General features: G+C 45.2%; 1 protein-coding gene across 1 annotated transcript in view; it reads left to right on the top strand.

The window, feature by feature from the left end:
- The window catches only part of LMCD1 (LIM and cysteine rich domains 1), a 67,190-nt gene extending 46,337 nt beyond the window's left edge, over positions 1–20,853 (top strand). Inside the window, exons 4-6 of the mRNA XM_003894145.4 lie at positions 689–1,024; positions 18,142–18,357; positions 20,167–20,853. Coding sequence (XP_003894194.1) covers positions 689–1,024; positions 18,142–18,357; positions 20,167–20,325 — 711 coding nt within the window. The 3' untranslated portion in view covers positions 20,326–20,853. The remainder of the gene's footprint in view (positions 1–688; positions 1,025–18,141; positions 18,358–20,166) is intronic.
- The last annotated feature ends 686 nt before the right edge of the window (positions 20,854–21,539 follow it).

Below are 21,539 nucleotides of genomic sequence, written 5' to 3'. Positions count from 1 at the left end.
TTGGGTGAATGTCAAAGAATGCACTTACACAAACCTAGATGGTTGTAGCCTACTACGCATCTAGGCTACACAGTATAGCCAATTGCTCCTAGACCACAAATTGTACAGCATGTGACTGTACTGAATACTATAGGCAATTGTAACATAATGATCAGTCAGTATTTGTGTATATAAACATATCCAAACCTAGAAAAGGTACAGTAAAAATAGAGTATGATAATCTTATGGGACCACTGTGGCATATATGGCCCATCGTGGACTGAAATGCTGTCATGTAGCACATGATCGTACAGTATGCATATGGCAAAGTGCATGAGTCTGATGTGTACAGCTTGACGAACTTTTACACAGATACACTTCCATGGCCCTATCACCAAAATTGAGACATAGAACACTCCCTACATACACAAGGTAGCTAAGGGATGCATGTTTTTCCTTTACTAAAGTTTTTTTCTCTCATGTATGTATTATTTGTCACAATGGACAGTATTGCTTTCGTAATTTTCTAAAATTACAAAAGTAATCTAACTGCATTAAGTTAAGAAAATGAAGACTGTGGGTCTTTCAGTTGCTAAGAATGCTGGAAGAGAATGCATTTTTAGTTTTAGGTAGATTCTATCATAGTTTCTTTAACTGATGAAGCCCCGTCCACATCACGTTGTCCCTTCCTCCTCCTCCTCCTCCCTAGGGACTGCAGTACATGGAGCTCATCCCCAAGGAGAAGCAGCCAGTGACAGGCACGGAGGGCGCCTTTTACCGCCGCCGCCAGCTCATGCATCAGCTCCCCATCTATGACCAGGATCCCTCGCGCTGCCGTGGACTTTTGGAGAATGAGTTGAAACTGATGGAAGAATTTGTCAAGCAATATAAGAGCGAGGCCCTGGGCGTGGGAGAAGTGGCCCTCCCAGGGCAGGGTGGCTTGCCCAAGGAGGAGGGGAAGCAACAGGAAAAGCCAGAGGGGGCAGAGACCACTGCCGCTACTACCAACGGCAGCCTCAGTGACCCGTCCAAAGAAGTGGAATACGTAAGTTTCTCCCATGCTTCCAGCCAGTCTGAAACCATGCAGGCCCGGGGCTGGACCGTCAGGGCCCCATCACAGGACTTTGTTCCCTCATTCGCGCATTTATTCATGAATTTGTGCATTCAGCAGATATTGGTTACTCATTTACTCTGTGCCAGGCACGGGCCCATGGAAAATGATACAATACCACTGCCCTTGAAAGGCTCATAGTCCAGTGGAGGTCACAGACAAAACCGACACAGTTTAGAGAAGGGACATCTAAGCCTGCGTGGTGGTGAGGGTAAGCTTCAAGAAGTTGGTGAGGTACAAGCCGGTCTATAAAGAATGTCTAGGGGCCATCCAAGCCTTCAGGCTTTGAAGGGAGGATGTGTACCCCCTTAAAGAGGTGATCATTTGCAAAAAGAGCCAGGAGTTCAAGAAAGCACAGTGCATTTAGAGGATTAAAAGAAGTCCCACGTGATTGGAAGTGTGGCATGCTTGGGGAGCTGGGGACACGAGGCTGGGAAGGGCAGCAGAGGCTGAATTTCTGGAGGGTTCATTCCTTCCATCCATTCATCAGTCAAATACTGATTAGCTTGTATTAGCTGCTATGCCCCAGGAAATCAAACAAGCAGAGGACACTGTCCCCAAACTGCAGAATGCCATGAAGCTAGGACTTTATTCCAAAGGTCATGGACAGGCTTTTGGTCAGAGGTACATGGTCCATGCTGTGCTTGCAAAAGTTTCTTCTAGCAGTGTCTTAGTCCATTTTCTGTTACTTATAGCAGAATACCTGAAACTGGGTAATTCATAAAGAAAACGAATGTATTTCATACATATGTGGAGGCTGAGAAGTCCAAGGCCGAGGGGCTGCATCTGGTGAGGGCCTTCTTCCTGGTGAGCACTCTCTGCAGAGTCCCGAAGTGGCTCAGGGTATCACATGGCAAGGGGGCTGGGTGTGCTAACTCAGGTCTCTCTTCCTCTTCTTAGAAGCCAGTCCCACTAATGTGATAACCCATTAATCTATTAAGCCATGAGTGGATTAATCCATTCCTGAGGGCCTGAGCCCTCACGACCCAATCATCTCTTAAAGGCCCCACCTCTCAATACTGCCATGCAGAGGATTATGTTTCAACGTGAGTTTTTGGAGGGGATATTCAACCCATAGGAAGTGGCAGTGTGGAAGAAGTGCTGTTGAGGAGTGAGCCACTGGGAGCCATTTTGAGAAAACAGAAAGGAGGAGCCAGCGCTGGGGAGATGAAACCTCACAGCTTGGTTTGTCTTAAACTACCCCACAGAAGGCGAAAGGAATGCTTGAGGCTAGTGTGCACTGCATTTCTGGTCCCCAGCCCCTGTTTTACCTTTTGCTCTCCCTGCCCCATCAACCAAGTGTCCTCATTTGTTTCTATGGCAATTAACTTTTGGAGATAGAAGTCCCAGCACACGAGATCCCCAAGCACATTATCTACCTTGCTGAACAGACTGGCAGTCACCCATGAGCCAGGCGACCCAGGGAAATGCCAGCCCAAACGAAGCTGCTGCCACATCCAGAGAGGGTTGTACTCTTTCTCCCTTGGAGTCACTCAAGCTAATCATCCAAAACTTGCATCTTCCATCTCCAAGCCCCATCTTATTAGCACCATCTGGGATTGCCATCCAAGGCAGTGTTTTATCTGAGGACTCTAAGACCAAAAAACGATTTATTTCCTCTACTACAGATTTGGCAGTGATTCATAAAAGGCCCAGTTCTCAGGAAGAATACATGTCCTAGGGATGTAAAAAAGAAAAAAATACTAGATCTAGTTACCATGGTCTATAAACTGGTCTTCCCCGCCCCACCCTGATCCTGGCTTCTGTCCACCCTCAAATAGCTGTTTGTTCATAAACCCTAAATACTAGATAATTCCAAGTTGGAAGGAGACCTCTAAGTCGTTGTAGTATTTCCAAATCGCCATTCCCAAGAGACATGTGGATCTGACATCGTATTTTATTCTTGACTGAGCCTCGCATATTTGTTCAGCATTGAACAAAGGCAAAGGCAGCGCGAGAACCCGGGTCCTACAGTCAGTTTTAGGAAATAACTGTGACACTTGAGAAGCATTTAAATAGCAATACTAGACAGTAAATGGAAAAGGCCAAAGTCAGAAAATAAGTAGGGATTCCAAAGGAAGCCTTTATTGGTTGGACTGGGCTGGGCTAGCTGTGGGAGACAGACTTCTATGTCCCTGCCCCAACCACAATTTTAATTTAATTATTATGTAATTAGTGAATGAATGTCTGTCATCCTCTGTAGATGCTGAGGTCTTGTTCATCTCTTTATTTGCAGTGGCTGTCATTGATATACATAGCAGTTGCTCAATAAATATGTGACCCATGAATGAAAGTTTGAACTTAAGCCTAAAAAATGGGATCTATTTGGATGGGCAATTTGCCTAGGGGGACGGCACGATTCCAATTCCACATTTATTAAGCCCCTGCTCTGTGCCAAACACTATGCTCACACTGTCAGGGTCTATCTTTAATTCTCACAGTTGCCTGGTAGGGTGAATGTTACCAAACCCATTTTACAGGTGAGATTCAAAGATAATAGGTAGCTTTTCTAAGATCCCATGGTTTCTATGGGGCAGAACCTGGATCCAATACCCTTTCTGTGATAAGATGCTAAGTTGTAAAACCCTGCTTGTTATTTGTTCCAGACAGGAAGAAGACTGTGTGCCCTTATTTAACTCCCTTTTCACCTCCTTGAAACAGGGGAGTGAATCCTGATAAAGGTAGCTAGATAGGCTGACAGGCCACAGACAATGTGTTCCCAGCAACCCCGCCATTAGGAGTGGGTATGGGCTGCACTCCCTGACCCGTCTGCCTTGCCTCACCAGCATTCACATCAAGTGGACGTGTGTGCTGGCCGCCCTGTACGCTTGCGCCCTCTCCTTTCTCATAAAAGGGCAGCATAGAACAATTACCAGAGCCAAGCATCAGGCAGGAAGCCTGACTTCTGCTCCCCTGGTGAAGGGCAATGATTTTTGCAAGAAGTGGTCCAGGGATTCAACTTGAAAATAAAGGTGTGGGGAAGAAATTGTAGGACTCAGCCTGACACCCCAAAACTCCCATAAAACTTCATTTTATGGGAGATAAATGAAGGGCAAAAAGAGAGACGTGAACATACGGGAACTGTAACACCTGCCTGTTTATCATCTTAATCGTGTTCATTGTGATTGTCGTTAGTGTTGGCAAGTCCGTGGGCATTGCCTGAACCAAGGACAGGACTAAGCAAGTATCTGATTTAAAGCTTACAACTGCCCCAATATGTGAAGTGGCTGTGCCTCCCCAGGCTGCTGGGCCTCAGAACTGGGATTCAAATTAACATCTGCCTAAAATCAAGTCTATGTTCTTTCCCATTTCCCAAAGCTTATTCCTAGGAGAGCTACCAGATATTTTGGACCATAAAAGGATCATGTGGCTGGCTCAGGAAACATTAGAGTGAACATGAAACTACAGCAGGAGTGAAAGAAACTACATGGGTTTCTTTACAGAACTTCTCAGAGCCTTTAGGAGGCCAGTGCTGTGGTCCTTAAACTAAAGAAAGGCTTGTTAAACTCCAGAAGCCTGGGTCCCACTTCCAGAGCTTCTTAGTAGTAGGTGTTGGGTGGAGCCTTTGCATGTGCATTGCTAACAAGTCCTTGGGTGATGCTGGTCTGGGGCTACACTTTGAGGACTGCTGCTAACAGTGTTAAAAAGTGCCTTAGCACTTTGGGAGGCTGAGACGGGCGGATCACGAGGTCAGGAGATTGAGACCATCCTGACTAACACGGTGAAACCCCGTCTCTACCAGAAAAAAATACAAAAAATTAGCTGGGCGAGGTGGCGGGCACTTGTAGTCCCAGCTACTTGGGAGGCTGAAGCAGGAGAATGGTGTAAACTCGGGAGGTGGAGCTTGCAGTGCGCTGAGATCTGGCCACTGCACTCCAGCCTGGGCAACAGAGCGAGACTCCATCTCAGGAAAAAAAAAAAAAAAAAAAGTACCTTAGATGTGAGCTCAGCAGAAATGATACCACCAATTTGGCCTATAGTGAGAGTCTAGATGGTAACATGGGCATTTTCCAGATGTATTTGGCCTCCTGGCTCTATGTATGTATATATGTATGTATTTTGAGATGGAGTCTCACTCTGTCGCCCAGGCTGGAGTGCAGTGGCACGGTCTTGGCTCACTGCAAGCTCCGCCTCCCAGGTTCACGCCATTCTCCTGCCTCAACCTCCCGAGTAGCTGGAACTACAGGCACCTGCCACCATGCCCAGATAATTTTTTGTATTTCTAGTAGAGACGGGGTTTCACCATGTTAGCCAGGATGGTCTCGATCTCCTGACCTTGTGATCCACCTGCCTTGGCCTCCCAAAGTTATGTATGTATTTATTTATGTGGGATGGGGGGTGGGTTACCCCAAGCGAGCGCACCTTTGAGAATGCTGCATAACCCTTCCTGTTGCTGGAGAGTTCTGGAAGCACAGGTGCAGAATCTACCACACTATGCTCTGTACCCTATCTTGATGGCCCCCATCCCTGATGACACTAACTCTCTGCAATCTGAGGCCAGGGCCCCACTTTCCACTACACCCACCCCCTGACACACACCAGCTGTGAGCTTCCTCGGCTCCCTCCCACCTTGTCCACCTGCTGGGGGACGTCCTTCCTCTGAGTCCTTGGGAGAGGGCCTATCGGAGCGATGGCAGGGTCAGCCTGCCAAGTCCTCCCACCAAGCCCCCCAACCCAACCGTCCCCATTGGAAAATAATGTCCATACCAGAGAAGCGTTATTGCCAAAATGCCTGTGGGGAATTCCTACTAAGGGGCCATGTTCTGAGTGAGCCCAGATAACAGTGGTGGCCAGGTTGCAGGATGCACTGCCGTCCGAGCCCAGCCCACCTGCATGACCGGACTGTCAGTTACATGATCTGAACACAGTGAGCAGATTCTGACCCCAATCCCAGCTTCCCAACCCCAGGCCAGCAGACGGGCCCTACTGACAGGATAGGGCCACCTAAAATTAGCCTTGGCACCTCTGTCCACTTCAGAAATGATCGAAAAGCTGTGGCTGTCCATGCCTACCTCAGGGCAGTCCTCTGTAAGTGTTATTATTACACTGAGGTTAGGAGAGGCAGGATATCATGGGAAGTTCCTCCGGCCACCAAGTTGTCAGAGTAATCCTTCTTCATGGGGCAATACCAAGCCTGAAAAATCCTGGTCCCAAATGCTACTGCACCCGCTGTCACCCCTGAAGAAGTGAGCCCTTTTCAATCAGTGAGGCCAATGCAATTCAAAAATATTTAGTCTCCCTCTCTTTTCCTCACTTGTCCCATTGTGCAGGGATGGAGGGTAGGAAAGAAGACAAGATGAGAATCAAGGGAAGAAAGGGGAAACTGTGAGCCTGCAGCAGGCACTGTGCAAGGTCTCAATCTCTTTATTTTTTATTTTTCTGGATACACGGCTCTCACTCTCTCACCCAGGCTGGAGTGCAGTGGCAGGATCATAGCTCACAGCAGCCTCAAACTCCCAGGTTCAAACCATCCTCCTGCCTCAACCTCCTAAGTAGTAAACCTCTTTAACTATTTGTAACAACCAGCGAGAGAGGTTGGGGTTGTTATACCCATTTCACAGATGAGGAACCTGGGGCACAGTGAGGTTACCCCACTTGCTGATGAAAGTGGGGCTTCGGTTCAATCCCCAGTCCTTCTGCTTCAGTGGCAGAATGTAGTCTGAAGCCGTCTTGGGGTGGGGCCTCGGCAGGGTGGGTCCAACCATGCCACGGGGTATATACATGAGTGTTTAGGTTCTCCAGGGTGGGCAGCAGTGTTTGGGGTAACTCGCAGCTCAGCCCACTAAGCATTTGGGAGCCTCTTATCTGCATACTGAGAACAATGAAAGGACTCCCCTATCCACCCCCAGTTCCACGCACTGTGGGTTCTTGTGGGCCTTTTGAGTATCAGAGATCTCCATGGCCAGGGAGCTGCTGACTCCAGCAACCTGGACCCGTCGTACTCACCAGGCTGGTGGGAGTCCCTCGCGTACTCTCCAAGCCCTGCACTCCCCACCTGGATGGAATTGATGGGCCCCTGAGCTGAGTGGGCAATGATCTTAATGTTCTGACTTTTAGCAGCTCCACCAAGCCATTGCCCTGCATTTAGAGAGCTCGCTGAATATTTTCTCAGAAATTAAATACACAGATTTCCCGGGCATGGTTATTTTGCCCAGGAATTTCCGCCTTTCTCCACACCCCGAACTTGTAACTGAAGAAAGGGGAAAGAAAGCCAGAACATAGCCTTTAATGTGATCTCTACTCTAGCATTTACCATTCCTGTCGGGCGCCTCCCCGTCTTGCCCCTTCCCCAACCACTCCTTTCTCAGGCCAAGTGACTGCCCCAAAAGAGCAAACTTAGGAGGATGACAGTCCATTGAGAGAAGTGAAGATGTTCCCCACAGTCATAAAAACGTGTGAATATGGTTCTAAATCATCCTCCAGGATGCTGGGAGCACAGTCTGACCCCTCTGCCCCATTTCCCCACAAGAATGCTGAGAGGAGGATGGGAGTCCTCCGTCCCCTCCCTCCCCGCCAAAGTTCTGCCTCTCAGATGGAAACTTACAGCAGCTGGCGGCTCAGCCCAACTCCAGCCCCAATAGAGGGACATATTTGTGGGCAAGGGACTTCCAAGTCTTTGTCTAAGCAGATGTTTGGCTTGTGGGCTCGGCAGGCGGGCTGGCTGGCTTTCCTGCCAGCTCCACTTGGGAATTTGAAACTGCCACTCCTCTCCACTTAGTGAGCCCCATCTGAGCTGGAGGACAGGAGGGTAAGAGGCCCAGAGACAAACCTGGGGTCATTCACCCAGAGGAATCCCTGCTCCCCACAGTCCCACCACCCGTGGCTCAGGCATCATGGGCAGGGGCCTGGGGGCAACTGCAAAATCACTATGGTTACCAGCTTCTCGACATCTGCTTGCCTCTTGCTTTGCAGTGGAGATACTTTAGTGACTTTCAGGGAGATCTTTTTTTTTTTTCCAAAGAAACTTCCCTTTCTCCCACTTTTTATACTATAAATACTTTCCCATGTTGCCACATGGCCTTCATGAGCTTTTTTTTTTTGAGTGGGCTGCATATTATTCCATTGACTAAAACAGGAATTGGTAAACTTTTTCTGTACAGGGCATGTAGTGAATATTGAAGGTTTTTCAGGCCACATGGTCTCTGTCACAACTAATTACCAGAGCTCTTGAAGCACTAAAGCTGCCATAGGCAATATCTAAACAGATGATCCTGGCTGTGTTCCAGTCAGACTGTATTTACAAAAACAGGTGGTAGGCTGGATTTGGCCCACAGATGGGTGAGGTTTCCTGACCCCTGAACTAGAAGAATCATAAAGAATGGTTTTAACTTTTTATTAATCTCTTTGGTTTTACTCAATTTTGTTTTGCTAACATGGGTTAAGTGATGACGATGATGTTGATGCTGTCATCTCCCATTCATTGACTACCTAGGTTGTGCCAGGCACTGTGCCAGAGATTTTGCATGTTGTTTTACTTAATCCTAAGAACTATCCTACAAAGTATATCGTCCTCCTTTTTACAGACAAGGGAATTAAGAGACACTCTTAAAGTTAAACAGTGTTTTCAAACTTCAGGTCACAATCCATCAGTAGGTAATACATCAATTTAGTGGATTACAACCAGAATATTTTTAACTGAAAAGGGGAGAGTGTTTCAGGAGTAGTAAATATTTTTCTAGAAAGCTTTTTTTTTTTCAGGAGTGTGTGTGTGTGTTGGATCAGGACATGAAATGTATTTCCCACTGTGGATCACAGACAAAAACAAAAATTTCAAAAAACAAAGCTGAGGAAATTGTCTAGTCACCTAGATGGTGAGTAGTTAATGCAAAACTAGGATCCAGACCTGCCTCACTCCAAACCTGACACAGACTCTAATTAACAGATGCTCCCATCTCCGGAGCATCCACACAGTTCTAAGCCCCGGGCAAGGCCATTGCAATGGGAGTGAACACATCTGAGACTCTGTCCCTGCTCAGCTGTGGACCAAGCAGCATCTTTTTGCAAGGAGCCAGTCCTTGGGCCCATGCTTGTCAGAGCTGGATTTGAGAACAACCCACACTGATGTTCTCTTATACCTGTAGCATTTATGAAGACTTTCCATCTCCCTCACTTCATCACATAACCAGGGAGGGAAATTCAGTTAGAAATGTTTAATATTTTGCCTTGCTTGGCAGAGAGACCCATAATAGATAACCTGCCCCAAGAAGAAACGTAAGGTGAAGGGATCAGTTAACAGTAGTGACCACCAACATCAGGGTAAGACATTTCCTATGAGCCAGGGCCTGCTTCTGTGTGCTACAGATGAGAAAACTGAGGTTCAGAGGGTTGGATGATTTGTCCAAGAGCTTCACCAGTGATGAAACCATGGCATGAACCATGTTCCAAAGCACATGACCCAAACCGTTGCCCACCCACCCTGCATATTCTGCACCATAGGGAGCCTTGGGAAGACTATACAGTGTGGGGAAACAGAAATTAAGAGAGCTAAGGATGCCAGAAATGATGTTAGACTACAAAAAAAAAGAAACACACCCATAAAAACCTCTGGGATACATGAGGCTGCAAAGCAAAGATGGTAAATAGTCACCATAAGAGGAAATGGGGAGATGCTGTTTATAAATAAATTATTGAGTATTTGTGTTGGAAAGAACTCAGTGCCTGAATTCAAGGCCCTTGTGTTAATATTTACTGTATTGTAGTAGTGAGATTTCCACGAGGCATTCTGGGTTTAGACTGGGTAGGCCTTTGGATAAGGGCCTTTCAGAGGAAAACAACACAATTCAGACAGAATTTCTGGCAAACCCGAGACAGAGATTATTGCTGATTTAGAGCCTTCTCCATATCTGCTGATCCCTCTCTGAAGGCCAACACAGTTCATTCCTCAGAGACAGTTCTTCAGCTGAGTAACCCTTGGCCACTGTCCCGAGTCTGCTGTTGCCTAAAACACTTTGTGTCTTGGTTACTCCCATTTCAGAAACCTTAATAATTCTGTATGTACACATTTGATGTTTCCATCACCTAGGGCTGCATATCAAAGCATCCCAAGGCATATGGCTGAAACCAACATCTATTTTGCTCACAAATCACCATTTTGGCAGGGTTCAGTGGGGACAGCTTGTCTCTGTCCATTCGCTGTCATTTGGAGGAGCTTGCAGGCAAGAGGCTGGAATCACCTGAAACTCGTTCACTCATATGTTTGGGCTAGAGGCTGGGAAGACACACACAGCTGGGACCCTCCCTTGACCTCTGCAAGGTCTTTCCACATGGTTGCTCTCAGATGGAAGCTTCGGGATACCAAGACTTCTTTCCTGTCAGCTGAAGGCTCTCAAGGTGTGTGTACTGAGAGAGAGAGCCCAGGGAAAAATATTGCCTTTATTACTACCCTGGGAGCTGCATAGCATCACTTCATCCATGTTCTATTCTATAGAATCGAGTCACTAAGGTGGGACTGTATTCATGGAAAAGAAATTAAATTCCATGTTGGTTGGAAGGGTATCCAAGAAATTTGCCAACATAGCTTAAACACACCATGGCTGAGGGAACCCCACAACCCTGCAGGGTCTTAACTTTTGAGCAGCTGAATCTAAAATGTTCCTCAGCTTTCTTGAGGCAGGTGTTTACAAATTGCAAAGACCCCAATATTCAAAATCTTTCATTTCAATTAAGAATCTTGTGCCATTAGAATAAGGAACAAGGCAACACTTTATTGGCATGGGGAGAAACTTCCCATTTGTTCTACTTCTGAAAGGTTTGTTTCACACATCCTCTACCCAGGTGGGAAATAGTCTCCAAACAAGGTCACATGACAGATGTTGGAAGCGTTCTCATGAGCAAACTCCAATCTTAGATAGTTGGGAACATGAACAAGAAACAACTGATATGCTAATTATAAAGTATTCTTCTCCATGCCTTTTACCATAGTCCCAAAGAACTTTCATTTGACCATACTAGCTCCTTAATAGGGGAAGTAGCCTGAGAATGGCCTTATTGGCCTTTCTTAAAAATAGTGTTAAATTTAAACATCCCAGGAATTCAAATGAGCCTTTGTTGTAACTGAACTGAATTGGTGATATCAGTTTTGCTGAGCTTATGTATAAAGTTATTTTTAAACAGTCTATAACAGCGGTTCTCAAAGAGTGGCCCCGACCACACCAGCATCCCCTAGGAATTTGCAAATTATTGTGCCCCACCCCAGATCTACTGTATCAGACACTGTGGGAAGGTGGTGGCAAGGGTGGGGGAGCAGAGATATGTTTTAACCAGCCGTCTAGGGGATACTGAGGCAGGCTCAACCCTGAGAACCACATCAGGGTGCCTGCCAGTGCTCCCCAGACCAATCCAGGTGCATTTCTATCCCTCTCCCTTCCCCTACTTTCATGTCAATTCACATTTGGTAATGTGGAGTGGGGAGCCCCACTGACATATCATGGTGTTACCCAATGGGGTGTAGTTTGGTGAACTGATATGAAGTCCCTTTTGTGTGGGAGGGAAAGAGCTGGAAATTTCATTCTGTAGAACTGAGAAGCCAGACAGACAACTCACTTTGTATTCAGACAGCCCTGGCCAAAGAGTTTACAGTTCCCAGCTCTGTAGGAGGGAGGGTGAAAATAAGTAGACAGTAGACTGTCTCCAGGGGCAGGATCAGATATGGGGAGGAGCAGGTCCTCTAAGCAGAGGATGAGTGGAGCTGAGTCTGGAGCAGTGGCAAATGATGAAAAACTCACACGACTCAATTCTCTGGCCTTGCACAGATAGAGAGAACTGACAGGGGATAAAACAGAGCTCATCAGTGGCAGGAATGACCCCCTGCTAGTCTACATGCCCTTGGTATCATGGAAGGAAATCCAGGCTTCCAAACCTGCCTTCAACATGTCTTTGTCATTTTAGGAAAGTGATTTAATCCCTCCGGGCTTTACATTTCTAGCCTGCAAGGTGGATAGAGGTAAGGAATAGACAAGATTTTAGCAAATCATTATTGAGCCCTTAGAAAGTCCAAAAACTCCGTTATGTCATTTAACCCACACCACAATCCTATGATGTTGCTATCATTACAATCGCCATTTAACAGGTGAAAAAACAGAGGCACAGATAAGTTAGTTCATTTGCCCAAGGTCACACAGCTATGAATCCAGGCAGCCTGACTTGGTATCTCCCCTCTCAGCCACCTGTTGCAATTTAGAAATTGCAGACCTCGCTACAAAAGATTGTGGGAGAGACTAAGTTTGTGCAGAGAAAGGGCCAGGATGATGAGACCCAAGTAGGCTGGGCATTCTGACTCTCAGCTGCTAGCTTGTTTCTGGTGGCTGAGGGACCACCAGATGATAGATCCAGGATATCCTCAGATCTCTCATCCTTCGAGATGACTGGGTTAAGGACACAGAAAATGGCTCAGAGGCAAGAAGAGCACATTTCATCCTGACACATGTTGAGAGGGCTCCTTACCCAGGCATCTTGTTTTCATAGAGTGATAGTGACACTGTTTGCTTAAAAGGGCCGGCTACTGGTAGAAACCGGGCCAAGAGCCAGGGATGCTAGGGAGAACAGTGAGGGATGAAACACTCCTCCAAGAGGGGCTTCACAAAGCGCTTTCCAACAGATGAGAAGGTTGCCAGCAAGCCCTGTGAACAAGAATTTTCCTTCCTTCCTTCATACTGCTGCCAGAATATCTCCCTACAGTGCAAATTAAAGCCTTGAACTCCTCATCTCAAGAACCAGTAATGGGTTAGGTGCAGTGGCTCACGCCTGTAATCCCAGCACTTTAGGAGGCCAAGATGGGAGAATCCCTTGAGCTCGGGAGTTCAAGACCAGTCTGGGTAACGTAGTGGGACCCCGTCTCTACAAAAAATGTAAATATTTTTAAAATGTCTTAAAAAGAACCAGTCGTGGCTCCCCATTGCCTCCAGAGTGAAGTCCCAACCCATAACCTGGGTTCAAAGTCACCCATGATCACCCTAAACTGCCTTTTGGACCTGATATCCCCCTTCTTCCTTCAGTATATCATCAGGGTGCCTGCCAGTGCTCCCCAGACCAATCCAGGTGCAGTTCTATCCCTCTCCCTTCCCCTACTTTCATGTCAATTCCCATTTGGTAATGTGAAGTGGGGAGCCCCACTGATATATCATGGTGTTACCCGATGGGGTGTAGTTTGGTGAACTGACACAAAGTCCCTTTTGCGTGGGAAGGAAAGAGTGGAAATTTCATTCTGTAGAACTGAGAAGCCAGACAGACAACTCACTTTGTATTCAGACAGCCCTGGCCAAAGAGTTCACAGTTCCCAGCTCTGCAGGAGGGAGGGTGAAAATAAGTAGACGATGATTGGTCACTGGTTTTTTGTCTAGACCCCCGATGGGCTCCAGGCCAGCTGAATCTCAATCATGTGAAGAGGAACAGGATTTTCATTTGGACGAAAAACTCACACCCTTCATTCTTGGGGGCATAACTGAAACCACAAATCTAGCATGTTCTAAGGAACATTATCAGGCACAGTCAGGATCCAGTTCAAGATATATCCAGTTAACCAAACACATTCCTTATGTAGGCAGTCATTCAAGACCTCCTATGCTCAGAAACTGCTATCAGTACATGGACATTCTTTGTTATTCATTGTTTTTTTTTTCTAATTTTCACCATGTTAATGTTTATTTCCTCTCCAATATATAAAAAGTATATTAAGTATGCTATCAAAGTATATAAGTTAAGAATAGTAAGTGTGCAGACTCTTATACGCTTCCCTGTTTTCACATGGCAAAACAATAAATATTTCTATTTTGGCTGAAACATAGTTGATACTAAGTTTAAATTAGCATCTAAAGCCAGGGTCAGCAAACACTTTCTGTGGACGGCCAGGGGGTAAATATTTTAGGAGATGTGAGCCAAGAGCCAAAATTGCAATATCATGTGGGCACTTTATGTAACAAGAGAGAAAACAACTTTCCTTGGGTTTTTTTAATGAAATTCAAAAGATAATAATAATAATTGAGCACAGCGGTTTTTTTCAATATAGGTCTACTAATAACAAAAGTAGAATTCTTTCTTGAGAGAAAACATTTCACTGAATTGGAGGGCAAACGTAAAATCCAGTCTTCATTCTCATGGGGCTTGCAAGAACAGACAGTGGCCGGGTTTGGCCACGGGCCGTAGCTTACTGACGCCGGATCTCAAGGCCACATGATGGAGTAGAAAGAACTTTGGCTTTGGAGCCAGGTTTGGCCTCTGTTCACATCCTAGCTTTGCCTCCCATCAGCTGTGCATTACTGAGCAAATCACTGAATCTCCCTGAACTTTAGTTTTGCCATTTCTAGGAGAGAAGATAATGATTTTCTGAATAGAAAATAACTCTAGAAGGAGAAATAACTCTCTTGGGTTTATGTAAGGGGTAACAGTAACAAGAGCAAAGTCCTGAGCACAGTGCTGGATGCAGACACGCCGTAGGGACATGACAGACATTGTCGTCTCCATCATCATTATCGGGGCTTACAGCAGCGGGGGATAACTCTAAAATGGCTCAAAAGATTGCGTGGATTGAGAATGTCAAGCTCCCATTCTTTAGAGGATTAGAATGGGCAAGTTATAAATGTGCAATGGATGGATACCTGAATGAACCAGTGAATGACTGAACATTTGGCAACTTTCGCTGCTCCTGGGAACTGGCATAAGACAGAAATCTAGAGCTCTCACAGAGAACTTCTCCCAGGCACACTCACCCTCTCCACAAAGCCCTAATCCTAACTGAAGCTGAGGAACAACATGAGTTGAGGTCCACCTTGTCATGATTTCTGAGCAGGCCAGTGAAAATGTTACTGGCAGTAAAAGACAGATGAAGGAGCCCCACATGGAAAGAGAATGACAAGCAGCCAGGCACTGGCTGCCTTAACTGCTGAGAGGCCCTGTAGGGAAGCTGCTTCTCACCTTTAGCCGTTGGGCATGCTGCTCCTTTGCCATGCCAGAATGCATGCTCCTGGGAGCCCTCCTAGCCCTTCAGACAATTCCCTGAGTTTAGTCTCCCCACCCGACCCAGCTCAGTTCCCATAGAAAGTCACAGAGCCAAAGGCGGCAGTTTGAATCCCAGCTTGTTTCTTGGCTGTGCCCCCCTTCACAAGCTCTTTTGTCTCCTTGGGCCTCGCTGGTCTTATCTATAAAATGAGTGCATTTCCTATATACCTGCATCTCCTACCCAGAGGACTGCTGTGAGGTAGATAGGAATGTGGTTGATCCCTAGCCCCTTATCCCTCAGAGAGGCCTCTCCTGCTAAGGTGTCCCTGCCATCCACCCCACAGTCACTCTCCATTCCCTTACCCTGTGATTGTTTTCCTAGTATTTATCACACTGCATGATTATCTCATCAGTTTGTTTATAGATTTATTTTCTGCCTCCGTACACACACAGCCCCAGTTTCCCTGAAGACTGTGGCATTATATGCCTGGGTCTCTGGTGTATCCCCAGCATCTAGTCCAGGGCCTAGCACACAGTAGATGCTTGGTAAACAGGGATGAGCCCCTGAAAGGCAAGAGTGTTTTGAAAGCTCCCAAGAACTTTCCACAACTGTCTCTGGAGCCCAACTCTCTGCTGCACTTAGTCTAAACCTGTCTCTAAGGTGCAGACAGATGCATCATCTGCTAGTGTCTTCCACATTCATCTGTTGTCCCCTAAGTAGGAAGTATGAGGTTGGAGGGCAGAGGTTTCCAAATATTCATTGTTGATCTACTATGTGCCTGGCACTGAGGAGATGTGAAAGCAAGCATAGTTGAATGTGGCTCCTGCTCCCAAGGTACTTCCATCTAGCGTAGAAAGAACACGTATCAAATAACCATACAGAGAAAGGTAAGCAGAGAAGCTTTAGTATGGACTTAATTGCCCATGAAAGGAGGTCAGAGAAGATTTCCCAGAACAAAAGATCTTTAAGTCTGAGTTCTGAAGAATGAAAGGGAGTGAATCAAGCAAATAGGAATGGGAACAATGTACCAGACATCCTGAACAGCAAGGGGAAAGGCCTCATGGCAGGGTGGAGCATTCCTTCATTCAACAACTATTGATGGGGAATTTATGTGTGCGGGGCCCAGTAGAGGGTCCTGGGTCAGAGCAGCAACCAAGCAGCCTCTCTCTGCCCTCTGCAGCTAGCCACTTAGTGGAGGGAACAGATATAAATTAGGTAATTCCATAGGTATTTTAAAAATAATGTTAGCTAACATGCATGGAGTCCTTTTGGGGGGTCTGCCAAAATCATGCATGGGTTCCAAATAACATGTAGATACTTGGCCCTGGAGGAGATGGAGCACTCTTTAAACATGGAGAGCTTAGTGATTTCCTTCCAAAGAGGATAGTATGGAAAGGCAGAGAAGAGTCACTTTACAGTGGAGAATCTGACAAACACTGCCTCCACCAGAAGGTCAAGATCAACCCCAGTGGTAACGAGTGAGGGCGACAGTACATACCCTTGGTAGGATGTGATGAGAGGAGCAGTTTGCCTCGTGATCTTCCTCCCAATGTAGTCATCATAGTAACATCAGGCAAATCCCAACCGAGGCACATTTTACAAAACACCTGACCAGTACTCCTCAAAACTGTCATGGTGGCCAAAAACAAAGTCTGAGAAACTGTCCCAGCCAGGAAGAGCCTCAGGAGATATGACAATTAAATGTAATGTGGGATCCTGGAATAGAAAAAGGACATTGGGTAAAGTTTATGAACACCTGAATAAAGTCTGGACTTTAGTTAATAATAGCATATCAATATTGGTTAATTAATTATGACAAATATACCTTATTAATGTAAGATGTTAAGAACTCAAGAAACTGAGTGTGGACTATATAGAAATTCTCTACTGTTTTTGCAATTTTTCTGTAACTCTATAACTACTCAAATATTATTATTATTATTATTATTATTGTTGTTGTTGTTGTTATTTGAGACAAGGTCTCACTCTGTCACCCAGGCCAGAATGCAGTGGCACGATCATAGCTCACTGCAGCCTCAAACTCCTGGGCTCCAGCAGTCCTCCCGCCTCAGCCTTCTGAGTAGCTGGGATTACAGACGAGCACCACCAAAATTGGCTAATTTTTAATTTTTTTTGGTTGAGATGGGGTCTTGCTATGTCACCCAGACTGGTGTCAAAATCCTGGCCTCAAATGATCCTCCTACCTCAGGTTCCCAAAGTGCTAGAATTAAAGGCATAAGCCACCACTTCTAGCCAAAAATATTACTTATTAAATATTATTTAAAACTGTTCATGCATGGGTAAAAGATCCATTCAACGTGCAAGGTAAACAAACAGGTTTTAATGTAACCAAGTATGAAAGATTCATTGATGTGCTTTCAGATTTCACACTGCAACTAACTTGAGAAACTATCCTCTGTCAAATTTTAATATAATATCAAAGAAGAATATCCACAGTTATCTGGAAGGGCTTTTAAAATACATCTCCCTCCTTTTTCCAACTTTATGTCAGTGTGAGTTGAGATTTTCTTCATATATTTCAACCAAAACAACAGCATGCAAAAGATGGGCTGCAGAAGCAGTTATGGGAATCCAGCAGTCTTCTGCAAGTCATTGAAGAGATTTGCAAAAATGTAAAACAATGTCTTAAAATTTTCTTCTCACTACTTTTTTTGTTTTGAAACATATAGTTATTTTAGTAACAAATATGTATGTTAATGTATTACAGGTTTAGTATTGTCATTTTTAAATGAAAAAATAAATATTTAAATTGTTCTCAGTTTTAATTTCTCTTATGGTAAATATCAATAGCTATTACCCACATGAACAAAAACTCTGTGGGGGTCTTGATAATTTTTAAGAGTATAAAGGGTACTGTGACCAAACAATTTGGGAATCACTGTGCTAAATAAATAACTTTATTTAGTCCTCATGAATAGCCTGTTAGGTAGGCAATATTATTGTACCGCTTTGCAGATGACAAAACTGAGGCATGGAGAGGTATAGTGACTTGCCCAAGGTTACCCAGGAAGTAGAGAGACTGGAGCTGGAATTCGAACCCGTGTCACTGTGCTCTCCTGACTTCCTTGTCTCCTGTGGTCCTTCCCCATCGTTCCAGGTCTGCGAGCTCTGCAAGGGAGTGGCCCCTCCTGACAGCCCCGTGGTCTACTCGGACAGGGCAGGTTACAGCAAGCAGTGGCACCCCACCTGCTTTGTGTGTGCCAAGTGCTCCGAGCCGCTGGTGGACCTCATCTACTTCTGGAAGGATGGTGCACCCTGGTGCGGCCGCCATTACTGCGAGAGTCTGCGGCCCCGGTGCTCCGGCTGCGATGAGGTGGGAGATAGTGGCTAGATGGATTGGGGGGCTTGAGGGACACTGCTGAGGGTAAGAGCCCAGAGGCCAAGAGGAGTATGGCTTTGTGGATGATGTGTTCTACAGATTGGGAAACTGAAGTCAGGCCTCACTGCATGCTCTCAACCTTCATTTTCTCATCTGCAAAATGAGGCAGAAAACCATGGGATTGTTGGGAGGGGTCAGACACAGTGCCAGTGAATCTTGTCCTCGGCATAATACCTAGCACTTAGTAAGTACTCAGAACATACCAGGGTGAACCAGGAGGCATTGCCCATGTTCAAACCTGTATCTGCATCTGTTGTTATTATTATAGTCATGTGGCTACCTAACTCCAGAGCCTCAGTTGAGCCTCGGTTTTACTACTTATGAAATAGGGATGAGACCAGCACCCATCCCATAGAGTGGCTATGAGGATAAATGAGATAATGCATGAAAATGCTTGCCACAGGGCCTGACCTAGGAACTTATACATGGTAGCAGCTCTTAGTCTTAACGATAATATACTATAACATAATATGAGATGTAACATTAATGTGACACGATACAATACGATATGATAGAGATGCTATGAAAGGGATTCAAGTCTCTCAAACTGGTTTGACGAAAGTAACTCTCAGGTGTATTAACAATGACAGTACTAATTATGATCATAGTAAGTACTGTTTGCATGCCTTTGGTTGCAGACAATATACTGACTTCATCTTTGGCAAGTATGAAGGTTAGAAATTAGAAATGCCTTCTTTATATTGAACCAACACCTATTTTCTACCACCTTCTATGAATTGGTCACCACATGAAGTTAAGACCCTGTAGTTCTCTTACCTAGTAACTCTGTTATTAAGTGATATTAAGAAGGAAAAGAACTGTCACAGGCCTGCCCTGGAGCCTAATTTTTGAGGTGACAACAGTATATACACAATAACAATTCTCCATCATTTATTAGGAGCTTACAGTGGGTCAGTAATTTGCTACATACTTTATGTACAACATGCCATTTATATCACAACAATCCTTTAGGGAGAGATAAGCATGATTTTTTCTCATTTCATATTTAAGAAAAGTGCAGCTCTGAAAGGTCAGTGCTAATCAGATATCCCTGACTTTGTGTCAGTCAACATTCTAAGCCTTTCATATGTAGTTGGCCATTTGGAAATCATGGAACTTTTTGGGATGGAAAGTATTTGTATCCCCATTTTACAGATGTGGAAGCTGAGGCACAGGACGATTAAGTAATTTGCCCAAAGTCACAAAGCTGGTAGATGTCTTAAGTGAAAACTCATACCCAGTTCCTGTTTGACTCCAATACTAGAAGGCCCATTAAACATTATGCTCCTCTGCACTTCCTGAGCCTCAGGGGATCCTTACCGTGTGTCTATTCCAAGAGTCACTTCGTTCCAAGCCCAAGTGACCCTCTGTACTCTTGCTCTTGATGATTGGCCATTGGCAGCTTATCTTTCCCTAAGCTTTCTTCACCAGGGTGTGTAATCCCACCTTGGAACTAAACTTTAGATTTGGCCCAAAAAGTATCACAGATGCTAGATAAGTAAAACCTGCGTGTGGTGGAGGAATTTTTTTTTATTCCATCTGAGAAGCTAAGATACAACCACAACCTTCACCAAATACAATCCTTACTGCCTCAAATTTATGCCAGATTTTTCCACTAAGGCTTTTAAAGGTTAAAACAAGAATAGGATGGGATGAACCACCACCCTATAACTTGTCCTAGATATACCATCTCTACCTAGGGACAGAAACTGAGTCATGCATTTCTCCTGCTTCCCTCCCCAGATAATATTCTCTGAGGACTACCAGCGTGTGGAAGATCTGGCCTGGCACCGGAAGCACTTTGTCTGTGAGGGCTGTGAGCAGCTGCTGAGTGGCCGGGCGTACATTGTCACTAAGGGTCAGCTTCTGTGCCCAACTTGCAGCAAGTCCAAACGCTCCTGAAGGGCTGCCCACTCACAGCCAGAATCCACAGGATCCCACTGAGAAGGAGCACCAGGTGTGCTGAGACCATCCTAAGGGGCCGACATGACAGCAAACAAGTGACATAAACAGTGATTTGCTTTTCAGTGAGAATATATATATCATATGTTATATATATTCTAGGATGATATATATATTCTAGGTTGGGTGGTGATAGATCCTTGAGGGTCAGTAGTTTCAAAACCATAAATATTCTAAATCCTAGGATGGAGTTCCTTTTCTTTCTGTTGTTTCCCAGCTACAACCAACTAAAGACACAAATGGCATTCTGCAAGGGGACTCTGGGAGGAGTTTTCCAGAATGCAATTCCGTGTGAGCAAATCGCATAGCTGTAGAATGTGCGTGCTTTTTTGTGGACACAGGAGCTCCTCCAGGAGCAGGCTGGGATCCCAACTATCGCTTGTTGCCTCTTTTCAAGTGGAATTTGAATTTTAAATAAACAACATTTTTGGCATGATAAACATATCAATAAAAGTTTTGTGAATTCCACATACACCCTTATCTAATTATTTACACCATGGCAGTGATTCTGCAACATCTATTTAACCCCACGACCCTGAATGCCAGTGCTGGCAGAAAATATGGTAAAATACTAATGAGCCTCTCTATCAATGTATCTCATCAGACTTCCACTGGGAGTGTAGGCTTTGGGACAGAACCCCGCCCCATCTACCTATTCGAGATACTCCCAGATCACTAATGTAACAAAGGTGTCATGGTTTATGGTACACTAAAAAGTGGCCTGCTGGGAATCGATGAGCTTCTCTTTAGCCTGGTACCTGACTCAGCTGCCCTCAGAGCCCAGGCAGATCGTGAATGAACCCCTCTGGGAATAAGACCAGTACTGGGGAGCCGCTGAACAGGGGCCACCTAAGCTCCAGCAATGGGTGCCACATGGGACGTGGTGACTAATGTGGGCAGATCTTTAAAAATACAGCACTTTTTCAAATGCCAAAATAATGGGAAATAAAATTTTTTTCAATAAAAATTAATCTAAAAAATTAATGCCACTTTTTTGAGAAATCTCAATTTTTAATGTTGCCAACAAAACACTGAATGAGTTAAGTAGACTAGGTCTTTGGGCCAAATTGTATCTCCATTTTATGGTCTCTCTGAACATTTTCAGCTCTTAAATTAATTTCTTTCCCACAATTTCTAAGAAAAACATGTTTTTT

The sequence above is a fragment of the Papio anubis genome, chromosome 2 (assembly GCF_008728515.1).
Source record: "Papio anubis isolate 15944 chromosome 2, Panubis1.0, whole genome shotgun sequence".
NCBI classification, from domain to species: Eukaryota; Metazoa; Chordata; class Mammalia; order Primates; family Cercopithecidae; genus Papio; species Papio anubis.
This window is presented reverse-complemented; position numbering and strand designations above follow the sequence as displayed.